Source organism: Meles meles, chromosome 21 (genome assembly GCF_922984935.1).
Source record: "Meles meles chromosome 21, mMelMel3.1 paternal haplotype, whole genome shotgun sequence".
In the NCBI taxonomy this organism is placed as follows: domain Eukaryota; kingdom Metazoa; phylum Chordata; class Mammalia; order Carnivora; family Mustelidae; genus Meles; species Meles meles.
Window position 1 is genome coordinate 12442983 of NC_060086.1, and position 23182 is coordinate 12466164.

Consider the following 23182-nt stretch of genomic DNA (forward strand, 5'->3'; position numbering starts at 1 on the left):
TGGTAGAACATCTGTCTCTGCTTTAACTAAAAATGCTGGAAAAAAATACAGAAATATCTTTTTAAAAAATAATTTATTTGACACAGAGAGAGATCACAAGTAGGCAGAGAGGCAGGCAGAGAGAGAGGGGGAAGCAGGCCCCCCACTGAGCAGAGAGCTTGATGTGGGGCTCAATCCCAGGACCCTGAGATCATGACCCAAGCTGAAGGCAGAGACTTAACCCCCTGAGTCACCCAAGCACCCCCAGAAATATCTTGCAGTATGGAAGAGCCAACAGGTTGTAAAGAACTTCCAGGCCAAATGCTAGGGGGGCCGCAACCAAGAGGCGGCTAAGGTGCACTGAGCCCCTTTGCCCTGAGGGTCTCAGGGGTTAAGGGCTGAAGGTAAGCCTCTCTCTGTTTTGCTATGTCAAGGGCTAACATACACCCTCAGTAAACACAGAAGACTCCAGAGAAGGCGGCTCTTGCCCCAAGCAGAACACGGGAGGGAGGGAGGAGGTGGCAGGGAATGGAAGGAAAGTCCTGTTCTAAGAAGTGAAGGACAGGGACCAGGACTCACTCTTGTTGACAGCATGAGGAAACCTCCCTCTATGACCTCAATTCTTGGGGATCCCTAGACTTGGCGTCCTCTCAGGTACCCAGCAGAGCAAATGCATATCCTCCGGAGGAAAGGTGCTTATCCTAGGCTTCAAGGAGCCTGCAAACCGACTGTTCAAGGACAGTGACCAGCATACAGTGAAAAATGAGCCAGGCGCCACGGGTGGGCACCAACAGCTACAACCCGCAGCGGAAACAGGCTCAGAAAGTCAGGAATGTCAGGGTCAGACTCCACACCAATCATGCTTACTCTGTTTAAAGGAATAGAAGACAAGTGTGGAACTACAGGGAGAAAGAAAGCATGAATGTGACCTAGCAGATTTGGAAAAAAGCCAGATGGAACTTCTAGAAATGAAAAGTGGAATCACCTACTTAATTCAGTTAGCATGGAGTGCGTGGGGATGCAGAGGGGCACAAACCCCTTGAAAAGAAATGTGGCAATATTTAGCAAAATTGCATATGAATTTGCCCTTCCCCTAGGAATCTGCTACTTGCAGGGCTGTGCCCTGAAGATCAATGGCAGAAATACAAAATAATATCCATGCAAAACCTTTCCCTGCAGCATTCTTTTTTTTTTTTTTTTAAGATTTTATTCATTTATTTGACAGATCACAAGCAGGCAGAGAGGCAGGCTACCCACTGAGCAGAGAGCCCGACATGGGGCACATCCTAGGACCCTAGGATCATGACCTGAGCTGAAGGCAGAGGCTTAACCCACTGAGCCACCCAGGCACTCCTCCCTGCAGCATTTTGTGTGATACCAAAGACAACATCTCCCATGAACCTCTCAACAGACGTATTATCCGCATGGTAGAGTGCAAAGCTACCGCTAAGAAAAAAGGTCTATTCTGTGAGGGTGTGACGGCTAGGATTGACTGCTAATTAAAAGGGAAAAAATCAAGGCCCAGAGAAGTGTTAACTGTGTGCTACTTCTGCATAACAAAAGTGGGGAGCCATAAATAAAAATGCAGGAAGGATAAAGGGGAAACTAGTAAAATAGTGTCTTGGGGGAACTGCTGTACCGATTATACCTACAGCATGTACCTGACTTTGGGGCCGTGTCAGTGTTTAACCTAATTAACTCAGAAACATAAAAGCGAACTAAAGCAAAGGAAATTCACTTGGTCTCTGAATTGCTAGCATAGCCATACAGAAAAAATGTCCAGTTGCTTTAAAATACAGCCTTTCGGGGCGCCTGTGTGGCTCAGTTGGTTAAGGGGCTCCCTTTGGCTCAGGTTATGATTCCAGGGTCCTGGGATCGAGCCCCGCATCAGGCTCCCTGCTTAGCAGAGAGCCTGCTTCTCTCTTTCCCTCTGCCTGCCGCTCTGCTTACTTGTGCTCTCTCTCTCTCTCTCTCTGTCAAATAAATAAATAAAATCTTTTTAAAAAATAATAAAATAAAATACAGGCTTTCCATTATACCTGTACCTTCCTCGACTTAGGAAACGATGTTCAACACCAGCCAGAATGTTTTAAAATGGAAATGAAAGCAGTGAAGTCATTTTGTCTATCACATTGGCAGTCGTTTAAAAAAAAAAAAAAATCTGTTGTTGACAAGTGCATGGGGCAGAATTACTGGCCGTCTCTCATCAGCCAGCCACCTCCTTCTTGTGATCAAGACCCTTGTTTGGGTACCATTTTGGATCTATTGAGTTAAAATATACTACCAGAATTAATTTTACCTGTAACTGTTTACTATTTACTGTTCTAAATGTAGCTACTGAGATTTGTTAAATTCTGCTTATGGCTTGGATCATATTTCTGTTAGCCCTGGTAGAGACTGCACCCGAAAACCAACCTATAAATATTTGTTGAATGAGTATGATGTTTAAAATGTTGGCAACAGGCAGCATTTACTTTGTAATCAGACGAACCAAAGCTTGGAAATGTTTAATACAGTTGCAAATAGTTGCCTAGTGATCTCAATCATGCCTCAGTGCCTGGGATTTTGCATTAACGGCAGAGGGCTGGGAATTATTTCCATGGAGGGGTCAAGAGCCTGGGCTTTGAAATTCCACAGATCAGGATCTGACCCCAGCTCTGTTCCTTTGTTACCTTGGCCAAGTTAATTCAACCCTCTGAGCCCTGCTTTCTTCAGGCACAAAATGGGGTTAAACACATTTCTGTCCATACGTGTAGCTTGACTAAGGTGTCGGGAGGAAGAACGTTCTGTCTCTGTGCTCCTCAGTCTTGTACTACCACGAAGATTCAAACACTTCCTGTCTACCTGCGCGGAGAGGAGGTTCCTAGCCATCTACCAGATCCGTTCTCGCTCTACCATAATGAGAGGGTAGCTGAACCCATCACTAGATGCCTTTCCCTAACCTCCCTGGTACCTCATCTCCCAACCTTGGGCAGTGTGGGCTGAACAGCTGCACTACTCAGAATTTCCCTAGGAATTTAGTTACATTGGCCAAGAAAAGGCAGCTCTCCTAATATCTCCTGTGGGGAGCGTAGCTGACTCACAGCCCCAGCAGCTGCCTCTGTCAAGGATACCGGCGTGGGTCCACGCTTGCAGGACAGAGAATGCCTCTAATTTGAGTCTTGGACTCCCCGTGGCACCCCATGGTCTTGGAATCTGTTCTTTTAACAAGTGCCCCAGGTAATGCCTATAACCAAGTCATTTTAAGAAAGACTTGGTTCAGTAATCATCATAACTGCCCAATACACCACAAATAATGGAGGAGAAAAAAATGGTCTGCGACTTGCAAACAAAGAAACTAGCCTCAAGCCTTCCTTTTAGACAGAGGCCCTAGGGGAAAGCCCCAGGCCTCCACACAACAGGCACTTGGTGTCACCAGAGACTTGGTTTTGCAGGTAGGGATAAGACCAGCAGACCTAATCGGACATCATTTTATTGATGTATGTGCTTGGCGGTGGACAGGGTCCCCTTGGTCGGCTGGTTCTGCTCACTGGGGGCACCTGTCCAGTACCTTCGAGATTCACCGAGGCACCCTCATCTCCTAATTGTTGCATTAATTTTTTTTTATTGAGGTCAGATCCACAGAACATAAAATTTGTTGTTTTAAAGTGTACACAGTTCAGTGGTTTTTAGAATACTCACCACGTTATGCTACCATCACAGTTATCCAATTCGAGAACATTTCTATTGCCCCAGAAAGAAACCCTGTACCTCACCTTCTCCCCTTCCGGTCCCTTGACAACCACCAGTCTACTGCCTGTAGACAGACGTGCCTGCCGTATGTTATTTCATATACATGAAATCGCTTAATACGCGGTCTTTTGTGGCTGCTTTCTTTCACTTAGTATTGTGTTTTTCAAGGGTCATCCATCAGAACTTCATTTATGTTTATGGCTGAGTAATATTCCGTTGTGTGGATAGACTGTATTTTGTGTATCTGTTCATCATTTGATGGACATTTAGGTGGTTTCTACTTTTTTGGCTTTTATGACTAGTGCCGCTATGAACGCTTGTGTATGTGTGTTTGTTGGAACACCTCTTTTCAATTCTTTTTTTTTTTTAAGATTTTATTTCTTTATTTGACAGAGAGAGAGTGAGCAAGCACAAGCAGGGAGAGTGGCAGGAAGAGGGAGAGGGAGAAGCAGGCTCTGCAGGGAGCCTGATGCTGGGCTCAATCCCAGGACCCTGGCATCATGACCTGAGCCAAAGGCAGACACCCAGCTGACTGAGCCACCCAGGCTCCCCTTGTTTTCAATTCTTATAGGTAGACACCTAGGAGTGAAATTGCCAGGTCATAAGGTGACTCTATGTTTTCCTTTCTTTCTTTTTTTTTTATTAAAGGATTTTATTTATTTATTTGACAGAGAGAAATCACAAGTAGGCAGAGAGGCAGGCAGAGAGAGAGAGGAGGAAGCAGGCTCCCCGCCGAGCAGAGAGCCCGATGCGGGACTCGATCCCAGGACCCTGAGATCATGACCTGAGCCGAAGGCAGAGGCTTAACCCACTGAGCCACCCAGGCGCCCCATCTATGTTTTTCTAAGGAGCTGCCATCTAGGAATAAATTAGCTAAGAAAGTGGAAGACTGGTACACCGAACACTACAAAGTTGTTGAAAGAAATGAGAGAAGATCTAAATAAGTAGGAAAATGTGCCATGACTTAATATTGTTAAGATAGCAATCCTCTCCAAATTGATTTACAGATTCAATGCAGTACCATCAAATTTCTAACTGCCTTTTTAAAATAGAAGTGAACCAGCTGATCCTAAAATTTACATGGTATTAAAAGGGAGCTGAGATACTCAAAACAGTCTTGAAAATCAACAACAACAACACTAGAATATTTACAGTTCCTAACTTTAAAACTTACTACAAAGCTACAGAAATTTTTAAAAAGCACAGTAGTGGTAAAGAAACAGACATATAGGGGAACCTGTGTGGCTCAGTGGGTTAAAGCCTCTGCCTTCGTCTCAGGTCATGATCCCAGGGTCCTGGGATCGAGCAGGGAGCCTGCTTCTGCCTGTCTCTCTGCCTCCTTGTGATCTCTGTCTGTCAAATAGATAAATAAAATCTTAAAAAAAAAAAGAAAGAAAGAAAGAAACAGACATATAGACCAATGGAACAGAATAGGAATTCAGAAATAAAACCACATATCTGTGGTCAATCATTTTTCAGCAAGGGTATCAAGACCATTCCCCTGGAAAAGAGCAGACTTTTCAACCAATGGTGCTGAGACAACTGGATCTCAACATGCAGAAGAATGAACTTGGACCCCTATCTCACACCATATATAAATATTAAATTATCTCAAAATACAGTGAAGACCTAAATGTGGGTATTGGGGCACACCTTCAACACTCAGGCAGGCAGCTAACTACTCTGCCTTAGCTTTGACTTCGTGCTCGCCTACAGATGGGGCGGGGGTGGGGTGGGGTGAGAGCTTAGAGACTTTTTCAGGTCTTTCCTGAGCATATGCATGGCACCAGGCATGCCCATGGTCTTCTCGATTTCTAGAAATACGTCAGAGCTTCTCAAAGACCTTCTTCTTCCAAAGAATCTCATTCTCCAGCTTCTTTTTTCCCAATCTCTTTCCTCCTCCGCTTTTTAGTTAGTCTGTCATTCGTCCCAACTACTATCCATTGCCTCCAGCAACCACTAAACATTTTTCTAGAAATATTTTTGATAAATGTCCCTCAGTAACAGCTTCAGTAGTGGCAAAGTTGCAAGGGAAGAGAAAACAAACCTTTTGAGTGAGTCTTCTGAGAAGCCATCAGACGGATCAGTAAGAACACTTCTTTGCAAATTAAGACTGTTTTGCTCTCCCTTTGATACTAGTACCAGGAATTCAGCTCTTCTTTTCTTCTTTCTTTTTTTTTAAGTTTTATTTTTATTGAAGTAATTGAGTAATTCTCTTCATTTTCTTTCATCTTAGAATAGCTTTCTATCACCTTCTCCCTGAAAGATATTTTTGCTGAACATAGAATCCTGGTATGATATTTCTTCTATTTGAGCACTTTTAAAAATGTCGTTCTATTGTTGGGGTGCCTGCCTGGCTCAGTCAGTAGAGCATGCAACTCTTGACCTTAGAGTTGTAAATTCAAGCCCCATGTTGGGTGTAGGGATTAGTTAGAAATAAAATCTTTAAACAAAATATTGTACCACTGTCTTCTGGCCTCCATAATTTCTGATGAGAAATTCAGTTATTTGAATTGTTATCCTTCTGTTTATAACATGAAGTTTTTCTCTGGATGCTCTCAAGACTTCTTTCCCTTATCTTTGGTTTTCCTCAGTTTGACTGTGATGTGTTTGGGGGTTTAGTTGTTTTGTTTTGTTTTAATCTTATCCTTTTGGGGGTTTTCTGACATTCTTGAATCTGTAAGCTTAAGACTTTATCCAAATTTAGGATGTCTTTATTTCTTCCAGTCATTCTTTCTTTCTTTTTTTTTTTTTTAAGATTTTTATTTATTTATTTGACAGAGAGAGAGAGAGACACAGCAAGAAAGGGAACACGAGCAGGGGGAGTGGGAGAGGGAGAAGCAGGCTTCCCACTGAGCAGGGAACCCACATGGGGCTTGATCACAGGACCCTGGGATCATGACCTGAGCTGAAGGCAGACTGAGCCACCCAGGTGCCCCTGAAGTCTTTTTTTATTCCGTTTATATTTATCTGCTGAAAACAAGTTCCATTCATTTCAGCATGTTTCCCTTTACGTCATGGAGGATAGTTATGATCCTTGCCTCAGAGTCTGATAATTTCAACATCTAGGTCATCTCTGGGTTGGTATAGGTTGATTGTCTCTTCCCTCCTGAATTTGCCATGTTTTCCTGGTTCTTGGTATGTTGAGTAATTTTGGATTATATGCTATACATTTGCAATACTGCTATGGTTTTTTGTTTTGGAGACTCTGGGTCCTGTTACATTCTCTGGAGAATGTTGGAATGTTGCTTTTTTTGTTTGTCCAAAGCAGGTGATCAGCCTGGTTAAGACCACAGATTCTCCTTCTGTGTTCAGCAGTTCCCATATCAGGCCAGTTTTCAAAGACTTTGCTACATAGCTGATGAGTGTGACCCATGGATGCCCTGTGGCAATGTGTATTAGTCAATACATAGAAGTAGGGAACCCACTCTCAAGCTTCCTTCTCTTTAGAATTTCCTCCACACCCCCTGACTCCCAGGTCCTCTTTTCCAGATTCCTCCGACCAGGAAGACGAGATTCTCCAGGAATGTCCGCCCTCCCACCCCCCAACCCCTGCCATAGGCACAGTTCTGTGTGACTAGGCTTCCTCTGGGGTGAAGTAATGAGTGAAAAGATGGAAACAAATGACGGGATCCATCATTCTTCACACAATAGGGACCCTTTATCCTCATTCCTCCGTCCAGAAGTATGGGTCATCTCTCAAGATGTTAGGTGCCCATGCCCCCTTCCACCCCGACCATGACAATGAGGTTCCACAAACGGCCCTGGGCTCAGGGTAGGACTGGGGAGAAAAAGAAGAAAAATGTGGAAATTCTCCACCCACTCTCCTGCTCACGGGAGGCCACTGTCCTGGTTTTCTGGCCCTAAACTCTAGTTTCTCTTGAAGGTTTTACAATCTCCTGCTGCTAATCAACTCTCTTAATTAGCCCTCAGCCCAAGGCCAGTAGATAAAGGAGATAAACAAACAGGAAACCACCTCTGCCATACTGGTTTCTCTTTGTCTTTTGACTTTCCCAGTCTGCCCGCTAGTATTTACTTTTCATAGCCTTTAGGTCACTGCTTTTTGGTTTTTTCCAGTTTTCAGTTGTAATCAGCAGAGGAAGGAGATGCATCCCCTTTTATCTTCTGAGAAACCTTTCCCACACAGGCCATTTGCTCCTTCCTCAGGCCTGGGGATTACCTGAATCTAATTCCAGATCCTTACACACCAGGCTGAGGGGTTTTCTGGCATGCGATCTCAGAGAGCCGAGGTTGATTGTTGATCAGTTTCATTCCGGGGGACATAACTGCATTGGTGTAGCCAGTGGGTTCCGCAGGCCAAAGCGTTCTTGAGCTCCCAGTAGCCTTGATGACCCAGCTTGGTGGCCATTGATTAACCGCTGAGTCCTGAGTCCCGTCTCTAGTGGCCTTGACCTATGGCCTGTGCGGGGAACCCCAGGCTGGGGATGGTCCGGCAAGAGCCCATAGTGGATGCCAGGATGCACTCTTCAGATCCTCCTTCCTGCTTCAGGGTTGAAGAATGGGTCTCCCTGAGTGGCCAAGTGCGCCGTTGCCCGACAGGCCTTGCCCGACAGGCCGTATCTGCGCCATCTTCAGACTTGCGTTTGCTAAAGAGCAACACCTTGCCCCAGGTCACATCTCCTCCCCAGAGGAGCCTGTGTCTAATGACCGATGCAGGTTTACAAAGTCCTGGCTCTCATGCCCCCAGTATGTGACAACTCTGAAAACTGTCTTGGCTTCAGAGGTCCCCACTGGGTTGTCTGGGGCCTTCGCGGAGACCACACCACAGTCGAGTCTCCTTGGCTTGGTCCTGCCACCTCCTCTCCCCCCATCCAGGTCCCAGCCCTCTGTACTGAGGCTCTAGCAGGCTAATCTCCAACCCAGAGTCAGCCTCCTAGCCAACCAAACCCGCAACACAGCCTTTCTCTGCCACCAGGCCTACCTAGGTTGTGTGCTCTGTCCTTGGTGCCGAAGGCAAGGCTCAGGTCCAGGCTCGGGGTGACAGGCCACACACGGCAGCCCGCACGGAGGCTTGGCTCAAGCTGCTGTTTTCCAGACCCGGAAAGGTCGGCTTCCACATATGAGGTATTTTCTTTTTGGGCTGCCCGCTGATTCGAGCATCAGACCAATGCTTGAGACCTGATTTCCACGCCACCCACACAACACCTAACGGACGAAGCATGGCAACTTTGCTTCTGGAAATTGAGTGCTGCCTTCCGGCCTCGGCCCGTAGAAGGTCCTCCCATCCCTGCTCAGGCTAGGAAGTTCATTTACAGGGCCTGGAGGCATGCCCAGCTGATAAAGAACTTTGCTAATGATCCTGGTGTTTCCATCCCTGGCCCATTTCTCAAATGTCCTCTGAGCCCCTTTGGGAGAGGTAGTAGAGGGGACAACTGGGGTAGGGGCAGAATGTGTTCTGGCCCCAAAGTCTCTATTCCATCCTCAATCCAGGCCAAGGGCAGAGGCCCTAGGCACAGAGCTTGCTTTGGTTCAGGTTGGCATTGGCTCCCCTGGAAACTGCTGCACATTGGCCTTGGGGCAAGCGGGCCCAAAAATACAGACTCCCATCCGCGTTCAATCCTCCCACTCAGCCTGACTCAAGAAGCCGCCACATGGTGCTCCTTGTGGCTGAGTTTCCTCGTGGTTCCTTCCACTCCTACAATCCCCACCCCCCCCCAAGTTACTAAAGTTGTAGCCCCTCAGGACACTGTTTGGAAATAGGGTCATTGAAGATGTCACTGGTTAAAATGAGGTCATTAGGGTGGGCCAGAAGCCAAAGGGACAGTGTCCTTTCAAAGAGGGAGAATTGGGACACAGGCGCACACACACACACACACACACACACACACACACACGGAGAACACCTGCAACGATGAAGGCAGAGAACGGGGTGAAGCTTCTAGACGCCCAGGAATGCCACAGATGGATGGCCACATCGGAAGCTGGGAGGGAGACCAGGAACAGACCCTCCCTCACAGCCTCAGAAGGACTCAACCCGTGCAACACCCTGATCGCAGACTGCTGGGCTCCAGAACTTTCTGATACTCATTTCCACGCTGTCGGCCCAGTGTGTGGCACGTTGTCACGGCAACCCCAGGAAACTCAAATGGAGTCCAAGTGGGGCTCCGTCACATGTAAGAATAAAAACTTTTTATTTTTTTAAGATTTTATTGATTTATTTGAGAGAGAGAGAAAGAGAGTGAGCACAAGCAGGGAGGTTACTGACGGAGAAGGAGAGGGAGAAGCGGATTCCCCTGCTGAGCAGGGAGCCCAATGCGGGGCTCAATCCCAGTACCTTGGGATCATGACCTGAGCCGAAGGCGGACGGATGCTCAAACGACTGAGCCACCCAGGCGCCCCGAAAGAAACCTTTTGAGACATGAGGGCTCCCCAGATTTTCCTTGCCATGTACTCTCTCTCAGGAAGCCTGCTAAAGAATGTGCTCCCCGGAACGAAGGTCAGGATGATCAACGCTGGCGGCACAGCCTTCCCATCCCTCTCTTAGCTCAGAAATGTCTGCATCTCCAACAGTGGGTGGCAGGAGGCTTTGCTTTCGTCACCAAATGTGCCAGCTCTCTGCCCGTTGCCTCTTGACTCAACCCCCATCCTTCCTTATGCTCCACTGCGGGAGGCTGGAAGATGGGAAATGACATTTCCCCGGGCTCCCTTGGCAGCTGGCCTCTGGGTGGATTCTGCTAACGGGAAGCACCACGGAGGGATCGGACGTCAGGACAGCAGCGGAGACCTTTCTTGTTCCTGTCACTGGCTGGAGAGTCTGGGCTGGTCACTTCTTTCTCACATAGCCCAGTTCCCACAGTGCCTACCCCAACCTCGTTGATACGGCAATTGTGTCTGTCTGTAATATCATTTCTCCTTCTTGCCCCTCACCCCTCTTGCCCTAGAGGTCCTAACCTCTAGGTAGTTCCTCCGTCCCCTGTGTCATGTTCCAGCCCTTTTAACACGTTTGTGACCACTGTCCTGTATTAAATGTTCTGCTTAATTACTTACAAGTTCTGGTGTTTTCCTGACTGGACGGATAGCTCAGGCTGAGTGACGTTCCAGTGTCCTGTGGTTACACAATCTGGGCCACATCGCCTCCAAGGCCACAGGGCAGGGGAGATATGAGGCAGAGGTGGCCCACCAGCTCCTGAGTGCTTTGGCTTAGACATAGCCCAGGTCACTTCCTTTCATAGTCCCCTGGCCAAATTATTCATTTAACCGCAGCTGAACTCTATGTAAGACTCGGAAATATAGGAGAAGACTTGGAATATTTGGTGAATGCTAAGTGTCTGTAGGAGGACTTCCGAAGGAGGGAGATGCAGTGTGAGGAAACAGATGAACACAGGAGAGAGAGCAGGAGACACCGAGTCCCAGACTGACAGAGAGCACTCCAGGGGGCAAACTGCCCAATTTGGGTCCAAAGGAAGGAGGCTCCAGGAGGGATGTCTGGAAACAAAATGAAACAAAGAGATTTTCTGACGTGTTTGCCCAGGTGGAAATTTGGGTTTATGGGCATTTAGAGAGTCAAAGGAGAATGCAGGAAGATGTTTCAGGAGATTCTAAGACTGAATCAATGCAAATCTTAAAAAGAAAAAAAGAGAGAGAGTTAGAGAATGAGGAGAGATTAATTCTAGGAAGAACTAAGTGTTGTACAAGAAAGGAACTAATACAAATCCTTATACTGGGCTCAGCAGGGAAGAATATTTACAGAGATGTATTCATGAGAATGGTACAGGTGGACATCCCCCCCGACTGTGCTAGAACTGTGGAGAGGGCGGTCCCGTCGGAGACTTCTGCAGCTGACCACCAAAGTTGGTTCAGATGCCACAAGGTAAGGGCATCACGCCCAGCAAGACTGCCCCAGCGGCAAGTCTGGGAGTCCCCAGGCTGACTGGCTACAAAATCAGGGGTTCCTTTGACCTACTCAGGTCGGGTCATTAACTAGATCAACTCACAGAATTTAAGTTGAGTACCGTCTTACTGCAAAGGATACACAGCAGGACCAGCCATGTTCCCTGAAGAGATCCAAGGTCTAGGAAGAGTCTTGAATGTAGAATTTCCATGCGTTCTTTCTGGAAAATGAGTGTCTGTTGCCAACCAGGACGCTCAGCTGAATCTTGGTGCCCATAGTTTTCACTGGACAGCTGTCCATTTTTTCATTGCATAGGAATGATGGGTTGACTCATTGGCCATGTGACTGACCTCAATCTCTAGCCCCAGAAGTTGGGTTGATATCGCCTGGCTCAGAGCCCCAACCCTGTAATCATGTGGCTGGTCTTTCTAGTACCACTAGCCCCCCATCCTGAAGCTAATCCAGCCAGCTCGCCCCCTGAGTAACAAAGATGTTCCTATCCCTGGAGAAAGTCCAAGGGTGTAGAAGCTCCATCCCAGAAAACTGGATAAAGATCAGACAGATTATTGTAGGCGGGAAGAAGATATGCATATGTGTGGCTTAAAGGGTTGAATCTGCAACTCCCAGGCTGGGATGTCCATAGATACTACGTAAGATGGAAAGAACAAATAATAGCATTATAAGCATATTATTTAAAAATGGCAAAAAAAAAAGAAAAGAAAAAATGGGAGAGGACTCGGAAGCAAGGAGAGATTTTTGTTGTTGCTAAAGCCTCCTGAAACAATTAGACTTATTCAATTCAGTATGTGTATTGCCTGGACAAAAAAATTAAAGGGAAAGTGTTGCCTGGGTGGCTCAGTCAGTTGAGCGTCTGACTCTTGATTTCAGCTCGGGTGACCATCTTAAGGTTGTGAGATTGAGTCCCAAGTCGGGCTCAACACTGGGCGTGGAGCCTGCTTGGAATTCTCTCTCTCCCTCTGCCCCTCCCCACCCCCTCTGCTCACTCTCATTCTCTCTTTCTTTTTTTAAAGATTTTATTTGACAGAGAGAGAGAGAGAGAGAGAGATTACAAGCAAGCAGAGAGGCAGGCAGAGAGAGAGGAGGAAGCAGGCTCCCCGCCAAGCAGGGAGCCCGATGTGGGGCTCGATTCCAGGACCCTGGGATCATGACCTGAGCCGAAGGCAGAGGCTTTAACCCACTGAGCCACCCAGGTGTCCCAACTCTTTCTTTAAAAAAAAAAAAAAAGATTAAAGGAAGAAAGAGTTAGAAAAGGGGTAGCTGTTGTTTGTGGGGTGCTCAGTCTGGGTCACGGACGGGAGAAATACTCTTCAGGATAAAACAGTTGATTTGGGAAGACACCTTATATAAGTTTTGATGATGTAGAGATGAGCAGCGAGCCCGGAGTCAGAGAGGAGGGAGAAGGCGAGGAAGGGGGAACCAAGGGTGGTCCCTGTCATCGACCACCAGACAGCTGTCCAAAGCTGCCTAGAGGTAGAATAGCATGAGCGAGTCAATGATGCAGAGGTCCCTGGTGACATTAGGGGGAGCGGTCTGGGTGGAGTGAAGGGGCCAAGGCCAAGTTGGGGAAGAGGAAGGAGGGACAGGTAGATGGAGATACGGACAGAACTGAGATGGGGCATCTTGCCAGGCAGTCTGGCCAGCAAGGGCAGGAGAGAGACGGGGTTGCTTGGTTTTAAAATGGGAAAGCTGGAAGAATGAGCTAAAGTTCTTGGAAAGAAGCCAGCAGAGAGGTTAAAGATCTAAGGAATGAGTGGATTCTCTGGATCTCTCGGCAGGAGGTCTCCGTGGAGGAAGGAAGGCAGAGACAGCTCTGCTCCCAGCTGTCCCAGGGGAGGGAAGGTGCACAGCCGGCTGGCCAGAGGGGAGATGCTTGCTTATCCCTAAACCCTGGCTAGCAGAGTGCTGTCCCCATTCCACAGATGCAAGGGAATAATCTGCCTCATTACCCAACCAGAAGAGGCCATTGCGAATGCAGAATTTTCTGCCTCCAAAGCTAAGCTCTTGGTGCACTGGTTCCCCCGATGAGGCAGAGCTGGTCCTCGGGCATCTGGAGCATCCAGTCTGGGGGTGAGGAAGGGCTGGAGGAGAAGTCCTAAACTCCACAGCCTGTGGGGACAGGGAGTGTCCAAAAACGGAACAAGGGAGCGGCCCTGTGAGCATGGAGACCCTAAGGAGGGAGGAGGACTATGACCACACCGCCTCCCATGAGGGATTCCCATACTCTAGCTCAGGACCACCCCTCCGAGGCCAGATCTTGGGCTTTTTCAAGAGAATTGGAGTATCCCGATTTTCCCGTGAACTCTTCAGGTTCGGGTAGTGCAGCAAAGTGATGGGATATCAAGATGGTCAGGTAAGGCCTCCCTGAGGAGGAGACCCCTGACTCAGGCAGGGGCAGCTTGGCCCGTCAGCTGGAGGCCTCAGCATAGCGCTACTGGGCTGGGGACCTGGGGGGTGGGCTGAGGTTGCGGTGGTGGAGGGAGGCCTGACCCGAGGGGCTTGTGCACAGAGACAGTGAGCCGGGCTACCAGCCCCATCTGGTCCTTTGGGGTCCCAGCCCACTGTCCAAGCACGCACAAACTCTGCCCCGGCCCGCCTCTGCCCACCAGCCCTGTCTTCACCATCCCAGGCTCCAGGAGGAGGGGTTCAAGGGGCCGAGGGGGCTGCCTCTTTTGGGTCCAGTGGGGGGGGGACAGATTGGGGCGTCCCCATTAGGTGAGTGTCCTCTAATGGAGTGCTAATGAACCCCAACCTGGCCCCGGGCCAGGGGCACCCCGAGGCTGCACCGGGCCCCCCGAGGGGTGGGGGTGGCAGGGCCGGGCCCGGAGCCCTGTGGGTGAGCGGCCGGGCCGGGAAGGGTTAAGCCCACCGAGCTCGCGGCGGCCTAGAGCGGCGGCGGCGGCGGCGGCGGCGCGGGGGCCGGGGCGCGGGGCGCGCGGGTGGCGGGCGGGGGACAGGATGCGGATGCCGGGGGGACTTCCTGTGCCGGCCCCGCCGCCCCCGCCCCCGGCCCGGCCCGCTGCCCGCTGCCCGCCGCCGGCCGGACGCAAGCTCGGGCGGGCGGGCGAGCCAACGGGACCCGGGCGCGGGCCGCCCCCCGCCCGCCGGCTCCGGGCACCTGTGGCCGCCGGCGGACCCCGGCCGGACCCGGGCTGACCCCCGGCTGGGCCGAGACCCGTGTCGCCCGGCACCCCCCGCGGCCCTCGCTCTGGACCCGCGCCCGGCGGCCCCCGGCCCCCTCCCCGCCCCTTCCCCCGGGAGCCGACACCAACTTCAGCTCGCCAACTCCGCTCGGCCCCTTTCGGGGCCCAGGGCGACCTCCACCGCGCTGACCGCGACAGGCCCGCCGCAGTGCCCAGAAAGGCCCCCGGTGGCCCAGCGCCTCCCCGGCTCTTTCTGGATGGAGGCGCCTCCGGAGGGAGCCGGCTGACGCTCCGGCCCGCACTCTCCAGCCGCTGCTGACCACACCTCCCCTGGAGCGGGGCCGCTGCGAGGAGCCGGAGATGCTGCACCAGGTGGGCCCGGCGGAGGGGGGTGGGGAGGTCGGGGGGCGGGGGGGACTGCTCTCTGGAGGGCTTCTAGACTGGATTGTGAAAAGGGGAGCTGGCGTTAGGAGGGGAGGCAGGACTGGATGTGGGGACATATCCTTGGGGCCAGGGTGGAGGCAGGAGGGAGCTGGGGAACATTCCAGACTTCAGTAGCCGGTGGGCCAGGGCAGCTTCCATGGGCTGTCGTCCTCTGAAAACCTGCCCTCCCAGGGAGCTGCGGTGGCACCTGGAACCTGTGGCCCGCTGGTGGCCTTGGAAGGCCGGGGTGAACCCCAACAGTGGTTTGGGAGGCAAGAAACCCGGGAGGGGAACACACTTGTCAGTGCTTTGAAGGGGGCGGTGGAACGGGAGATGTTTCTCTTTTTCTGCAAACTTCCTCAGATGTCCCTGGTGGGACTCCGACTCCCCAGCGAAGGCTGGTTCCCACAGTCGGATCTCAGCGAGGAGCTGGTCAGCCAGCAGCCCCTCAGCCTGGGGCTGAGCATGGGCCCTGCAGAGTTGGGAGAGGAAGGAACTGCCTCTGCCCTGGGAAATGAATGGGCCCTGGGAGCTGCGCCTCCAGACCGCTCTGCTCCTCCCTTCCCCAGCTTGGATTGCAAGGTCCTCCTTTCCGGGCTGGGTGGAGATGCCGCCTTTGGGGTTCAAGGAGGAGATGGAGGGCTCTGTGGGAGTCAGTGTCCCTGGGGTGGGGACTCACCTGACCAGCTTCCTTCCTTCCTCTCAGCACAGCTGGCTCCCCGGGATCTTGGTCTGAACGCTAGGATGGAGCTGGGGGCAGCGACTGAGACCTTCGTGCTGGAGCTTCGGTGTCTTGAAGATGGGGGCCCGGGGCCTGGCACCCTCGCTGGTAAGGGGCTGGAGAGGGGCGTGGCTCGGACCTAAGCCAGGAGATAGCCCCCAGGCCCCCTTGAAGATCTTTTGCCAGAGCCCCAGGGGCTGCAGGGTGGGGGACAGCCTGCTGCCTGCAAGGGCGCTCAGCTGGTGGTTTCCAGGTGGGGAGGGCTGGCTGCAGCCGCTCACGCCCTGCCCGCTACCTGGAAAGACACTGGCAGGTTCGCCTCAGGATTTTCAGAGGCGGTTCTGTCAGGCTGTGGTTTTGTTGACAGGCTCCTGACAGTGCAGACATTTCACAGTCCATGCCCTGGACCCCGGATGTGTGCTGGCTGGGAGCTGCTGCTGTGTCCCCAGTGGTCAGGTAGTCTCCACTGTCCTCCCACCTATCCCGGGCTCCAGACTCATGTTCTCAGATTGAATTCAGGGGCTCTCTCCCACTGCCCCCCTCATACCCCAAGCATTGGCCTCCCTGGCTTCTCTTTTTCCTGGGGCCTTCTCTGACCTTGTCCGCTTTTCCTGACCTTTGCTTCCATCCATCTTTCTCCCCTTTTGCCCAGAGGCAAATGTAGCCCTGTAGAACCTTCCAAGATGCCTTCTCCCCCTGAGACCCACTCTGGTCCAATTTCCCTCTCTGTCCTTTGAGGGCACTGAGTGAGGTCCAGGCCAGGGTTGAACAGCATGGAAAGAACCAAAGCAATTGGAGGGGTTGGGTGGGGATGTGTGGATGAAATGAGGGGCCTTCCAGCTCAGATATTTAACCAACAACAATCTTGCAAGGGTCTAGTATGCACCTCAGATGACAATAATATGTTTACTAAAACATCATTGTTAAAAATGCTGATGTGACTGCAAGAAGCCAGGACCAGCCACGTGGCCAAGTGCTGTGCTAGAAATATGAGGACTCACACGGAGGCACAACGTGTCCCTGCTGCTCCCAGAGGTGGTGGGAGTGGCTCAGACCTGCTGGGGAGTGGGGGGCAGGTGGACAGGTTTGCGTGGCTGTCTTTGTCACCACGCGCCTACTCCCGGCTGGCGTGCGTGTGTGAAAACTACTTGTCCGTTAGCCTAAGCAAACGTTATGAGGAGTAGTTTCCTAAAAGGAAATGATTTACATGGAGATATCCCTTGGTGTTATTCTGTCAGTATACTCCTGGGAGAGCGGCCATAAAGCAAAATGTCGTAAATCGCACCCCTGCTTTCCGTTACAAAATTGAACACAGGGGCGGTAGGAAGAACGATTGTTGAAGGCAGACCTGGGAATGGAGAAGGCCTCTTTAGATTTTCTGGTAACACAGTATGAATGCTCAAAACGGGAAACGACACGTGGCTATTGGGCAGTGACACGTGACAGCAGAGTGACACGTAGGTGACAGGAGTTACTGTATACCTGCCCAGCGCTGGGCCACGCCTGTCCCCCCTCGAGTCCTCACTGTGTCTCTCAGAAGGGTCATTGTCCTTTTGCAGACAGGGACACTTGGGTTCCCAGAGGCTACGTGACTGTGCTGAGATAGGACTGTGGGGTTAGTCCTTTCTATTCCAGACTGACAGTCTCAAACATGTCCCGTCTCTAGGCTCCTTCAAACGGGGCTAGCTGTGTCCTTGGCATTTCCCAACTGTTTGTCAGTTTGAGAACGAATTTCCTAACCCACAGGGAGAGGGATTTGTCAGGCATATGCCAGGTTCTAGAGGCTAGGCCCTTCCTGCCTTACGCATGGAGCTGGAAGCGTGGGTATCCTAAGGCTGTTACCGACGGGGGGCTCTGGGGCTGTAGGAGGCTGACAGCCGCTAACTGGTAGAGTTAGGGCCTGACCTGAGGACTTCGCACTGGAAACCTAGTGCTTTCTCTGACACTTTGGGGACTTTTAGAAACCACCTGTGGTAATACTTCCAAGTAGCTTTACAGAGATTCTTTATTATTGGGGCGCCTGGGTAGCTCAGTTGTTAAGCATCTGCCTTTGGCTCAAGTCATGATTCCAGCGTCCTGGGATCGAGTCCCACATCAGGCTCTCTGCTTAGTGGGGAGCCTGCTTCTCCCTCTGCCTGCTGCTCCCCTGATCGCGCTTGCCCTCCCCCTCTCTCTCTCTGTCAAATAAATAAATAAAGCCTTTTTTAAGAAGAGAGAGATTCTTTATTACTTACAGAGAAGGCAAGTTTGCTTATTTAAGGCGTGATCCTAAGTGAGGTCAGAGCTCAGCATGGGCTTGTGGCTTAGCTGTCAGGGTGACTTGTTTGCTGATTCCCACTGGATGGTAATTAAGCCCAAGAGACTTCTCGGGGAATGGTGTTGGGGAGCCCCAGATGCCCAGGCTCTTGTCACTGCCAAGATCTAAGCATGGAGGCTGTGTGGAGGAAGGCCCAGAGGAGAGGTTGCAGAGCCAGGGTCCAGAATGACGCGACCTACAGATCTTCGGGCACATTTCTAAGCCAGCCCCACGCCTCTGAGCATTTCAGTTTCTGCCCCGGTACCATGGCCAATTGACCTGGTCCCTTTGGGCCCCTGCTGACAGCTCAACAGTGTGTCCTAGAGTGGCAGTGTGTGGGGCAGGGTTAGCGGGGAGGCCGTGGGGGTCTGACCCCAAGAGCTGCCTGTGGATCCTTCTCTCCTGGCTTTCTGCCATTTCCATGCAGGTGGCAGCGGTGGGGTTGAGAGTCAAGAGGAGGAAGAGGCTCAGGAGAAGAACGGCAGCCCCCCACGGCCAACAGGCTCAGCCCCGATGGGGGCCAGGGGACTTGCCAAGGAAGCACAGCCCGGACAGCAGGACCTGCAGCAACAACAGCCAGAGCGGCTGCAAGAGCAGCTACCGCAAAGCACGCCATCAGGACTGCAGCTGGAATTGCAACAGCAACAGCAGCAGCAAGCTGGGCAAGGCCGGCTGCCCCAACAAAACAAGGACCTGCCCGGAACACCCCAACCTGTGCCCCCTGGGCAGCTGAGACCACAGCTGGGGCTGATGCAACAGCAGGAACGAGCACAGGAGCAGCAAGAGCAGGAGCAACAAGAGAAACAGTTACAGCAGCAGGAACCGTTACAGCAGCAGCACCTGCAGCAGGAACAGTTACAGCAGCAGCAGCAGCAGGAACAGTTACAGCAGCAGCAGCAGCGGCACCTGCAGCAGGAACCGTTACAGCAGCAGCAGCAGCGGCACTTGCAGCAGGAACCGTTACAACAGCAGCAGCAGCGGCACCTGCAGCAGGAACCGTTACAGCAGCAGCAGCAGCGGCACCTGCAGCAGGAACCGTTACAGCAGCAGCAGCAGCACCTGCAGCAGGAACAGTTACAGCAGCAGCAGCACCTGCAGCAGGAACAGTTACAGCAGCAGCAGCACTTGCAGCAGGAACAATTACAGCAGCAGCACCTGCAGCAGGAACAGTTACAGCAGCAGCAGCACCTGCAGCAGGAACAATTACAGCAGCAGAAGCACCTGCAGCAGGAACAGTTACAGCAGCAGCAGCAGCAGCAGCAGCAGCAGGAACAGTTACAGCAGCAGCAGCAGCAGCACCTGCAGCAGAAACAATTACAGCAGCAGCAGCACCTGCCGCAGGAACAGTTACAGCAGCAGCAGCACCTGCAGCAGGAACGGTTACAGCAGCAGCAGCGGCACCTGCAGCAGGAACAGTTACAGCAGCAGCAGCACCTGCAGCAGGAACCGTTACAGCAGCAGCAGCGGCACCTGCAGCAGGAACAGTTACAGCAGCAGCAGCAGCAGCAGCAGCAGCAGCAGCAGGAACAGTTACAGCAGCAGCAGCAGCAGCAGCAGCAGCAATACCAGTTGCAGCAGCTGCAGCAAGAGCAGGAACGGCAGAAGCAGGAGAAACAGTTACAGCAGCAGGAGGAGCAGTTACAGATGCAGCACCTGCAGCAACAGCAGCACTTCCAGCAGCAACAGTTACAGCAGCAGCAGCAGCCCCAGGAACTATTACAGCGACAGCAGCGGGAGCAGTTACAGATGCAGCACCTGCAGCAGCAGCAACAGTTAGAGCAGCAGCAGCTACAAGAGCAGCCGCCACCCCGTCCCCTGGAGCCAGAGGAGGAGGAAGAGGTGGAGCTGGAGCTCATGCCAGTGGACCTGGGGACAGAGCAGGAACTGGAGCAGCAGCGGCAGGAGCTAGAACGGCAGCAGGAGCTGGAGAGACAACAGGAACAGCGGCAGCTGCAGCTCAAACTGCAGGAGCAGCTGCAGCAGCTGGAGCAGCAGCTGGAGCAGCAGCAGCAGCAGCTGGAGCAGCAGCAACTGGAGGGGCAGCAGGAGGTGCAGCTGGAGCTGACCCCGGTGGAGCTGGGAGCCCCACCACAGGAGGTGCAGCTGGAGCTGACCCCCGTGCAGCCGGAGCTGCAGCTGGAGTTGGTGCCCGCTGCAGGGGGAGGCGGGCCCGCAGCCCCGGGGGCTCCAGCCGCGGTGGTGGTGGCCCCGCCGGGCTACGTGGTGCTGCAGGAGCTCATGGTGCTGCCGGCCGTGGCGGCGCCTGCCGTGGTGGCGCCTGCCGTGGTGGCCATTCCCGGCCCCGCGGGCAGCGCGGCGCTGACTCCGGCCAGGCAGCGGCGGCGGCGGCGTGCGCGGGACCGGCCGACCATCTGCGGGGAGTGCGGCAAGGGCTTCAGCCGCAGCACGGACCTGGTGCGCCACCAGGCCACGCACACAGGCGAGCGGCCGCACCGCTGCGGCGAGTGCGGCAAGGGCTTCTCGCAGCACTCCAACCTGGTGACGCACCAGCGCATCCACACCGGCGAGAAGCCCTACGCGTGCTCCTACTGCGCCAAGCGCTTCAGTGAGAGCTCGGCACTCGTGCAGCACCAGCGCACGCACACGGGCGAGCGGCCCTACGCCTGCGGCGACTGTGGCAAGCGCTTCAGTGTCTCATCCAACCTCCTGCGCCACCGGCGCACACACTCGGGCGAGCGGCCCTACGTGTGCGAGGACTGCGGCGAGCGCTTCCGCCACAAGGTGCAGATCCGGCGTCACGAGCGCCAGCTGCACGGCGCCGGCCGCTCGCGAGGCCTGGGCCTGCTCCGCAGTACGCGCGCAGCCACTGGCGGACCCCCGCGCTCTGAGCAGGCAGCGGGGGCCGCTGACAAGGCGTGACCGTGACCGGCGGGGACGGACGGCCAGGGGCACGGGCTTGGGCCTGAAAGGGCGTCGGCTCCTCCCGCCTGCCCTGATCGGTGGCCATGGCTGGGCTCCCGGCTCTCTCCCTGCTCAGCGGAGGGGAGGCCACGGGCACGCGCGCACACACACACACACACACGGCCCCTCGGAAACGCTCCACGCGGGGGAGAGCTGCTGGGGCCGAGTGGCACGGGTGTTGCACATCGGGATGAACGCACGCTGCACAAATTTGTGACTGGGTACCGATCCTCAATCCTCGAAGAGTCGGCCAGAGCCCTTCCCCCGGAAAACCGGACTTCGTGGAGGGGAGAGCCACGGGAGAAAACTGCCAGTGACACGTGTGACCGCTGGCGACCTTAGACATGCCTCGGACACTAACCAGGGAATCAAATGTATGTGGTAAAACGCACATGGATAGGATTTGATCCTGGTGAAAATTTCTTCAAGGAAAAAAAAATGGGGAGAAAAGGAAATTTATCTGCACTTTGTAGAAAACCAATCAAGGCATTAAATTGTCCTCAAAGGCATTTGCCTTGAAAGTACTTTCTAGAATGAGAATGCATCAGGGTGGATATCATCCTGATTGAAATGTTGGTGTTCATAAGCACAGGGTCAGAGTGTCCACTGGCTTAATGCACAAATGCTAGGAAGCCCTTCCCAGGTGGAAGCTAACCCTTCCCTCCTGGGGAATCCAGGGTTTCATCGAGTGTGGGAGGCAGGCTCTCACCCTCTTTGCTGCCAAGGTCCCACGCCCACGGTGGCATGTCCAGTGTCCTCTTGAGCAGGAGCCTGCGGTTGAAACAGAGGGCATTCCAAGAATGCTCTCCAAGGTCCAGCTTGGGGAAAGAGCTCTAAGATCCCCTCCCCCCCCCCCCCCCCCCACCTCTCTGCGACCCTCCAGCTCTCGGCTTCTCTGTTGCTTATCCCGGGCTAAGCCTGTGGGGTTGGGGCCTGGAGACCCAGGAGCGGGGTTCTTCTGAGCCAGGCTATGCAGGGCGCTGGCCTGAGCCGATCCTGCCTGGTCACTGGTGGGGTCAGAGGGGAAAATGGGAAAATGGGGGGACAAAGGTTGGAGGCAACAGAAATGCTCTTTATAACGTTTACAAAATTGTCCGGGGGTCTGTATGAGCATGGGCAAGGTTAATGCCTGTGGGAAGGCAGGACGGTGGAGGAGGCTGCCCGCCCCTTCTGCCCCAAGGGTTTCCTGCTCTTGACTTCCCATGTGTGGCTGCTTCCATCCTGCCCCTCTCTTTGCTCCCTGCTTCTCCTTTACTAACACAGCCTGCTACATTTTACAAATGTGTTGGTTAAGTGAGAAACAAAAATTGAAAAATAAATTTAAATGAGGAAATGCGTTGTCTTGTCTCTGTGTTTTCACAGCCGGGTTTTGTGTCCCGCCACCGGTTTCATTTCTACAGAAGAGTTTCCCGGTTGCCCTAGAGCAAAGCGACTTCATATTCAGTCCCACGCGCAGTGCTCCTCACCCCAGACTCCACTGGCCTAGGATGCTGATTCTCTGCCCACATCTTGGGTGGATCCTTCTGCACCCCTGCTCCTACCAGTCTCCCCTGGCCCTTTCCTTGAGTAACATTCTGAAGTCTGCGTCCGGGGAACCCAGGACAGGGGCCCACATCCAGGTGGGTAGGCCAAGCCTGTAGGAGGGTGAAGGCCCTGTGTTGGGCGGGGTTTGTCCCAGGTGCAAAGCAGGCAGCCCCCCGGTGTTGACAGGCATTGCTGAAGGGCTCACAGCCCAGTAGGAGAGAGACACACACGTAAATTGTCATACAGTGGGATGGCGGGGGGGGGGGGGGTGTGCACAGAGCACCTGACTCCAACACAGGGGAGCCCCGAGGGCCTCAAAGGAGAAGTCTTAGCTGGACCATAAGGTGTTTGCAAGGTTAGGACAGGTGGGACTAGAGGGGAAGACGATTCAGACAGAAGTCCCAGGGTACAACGGAGGAGAGCCAGAAAGGGGCCTGATGTGATTCGGAACGGTGAGAGTGTCCTGACGGCTGGGCCGTGGGTATAACAGGAGACAGGTGGTGAAAGGAAGGGGAGAGATAGGGGCTAGACTTCGTGGAACCCGTTGGCCCCAGACTCCCAGATTCCTCCTG

General features: G+C 52.9%; 1 protein-coding gene across 1 annotated transcript; it reads left to right on the forward strand.

The window, feature by feature from the left end:
* The first annotated feature begins 14952 nt into the window (after positions 1-14952).
* ZNF853 (zinc finger protein 853) lies at positions 14953-22419 on the forward strand. The gene is made up of 4 exons (XM_045994219.1): positions 14953-15096; positions 15859-15976; positions 18592-19738; positions 19970-22419. The coding sequence occupies exons 1-4, from the start codon at positions 15085-15087 to the stop codon at positions 21042-21044; spliced, it is 2352 nt and encodes a 783-aa protein (XP_045850175.1). The 5' UTR covers positions 14953-15084; the 3' UTR covers positions 21045-22419.
* Positions 22420-23182: the final 763 nt, after the last annotated feature.

Coding starts and splice junctions, on each gene's coding strand:
- ZNF853 (XM_045994219.1), top strand. Junction 15,977..18,591: donor GGGGCCTGGCACCCTCGCTG/GTAAGGGGCTGG, acceptor ATTTCCATGCAG/GTGGCAGCGGTGGGGTTGAG. Junction 19,739..19,969: donor CAGCAGCAATACCAGTTGCA/GCAGCTGCAGCA, acceptor AGAGCAGCCGCC/ACCCCGTCCCCTGGAGCCAG.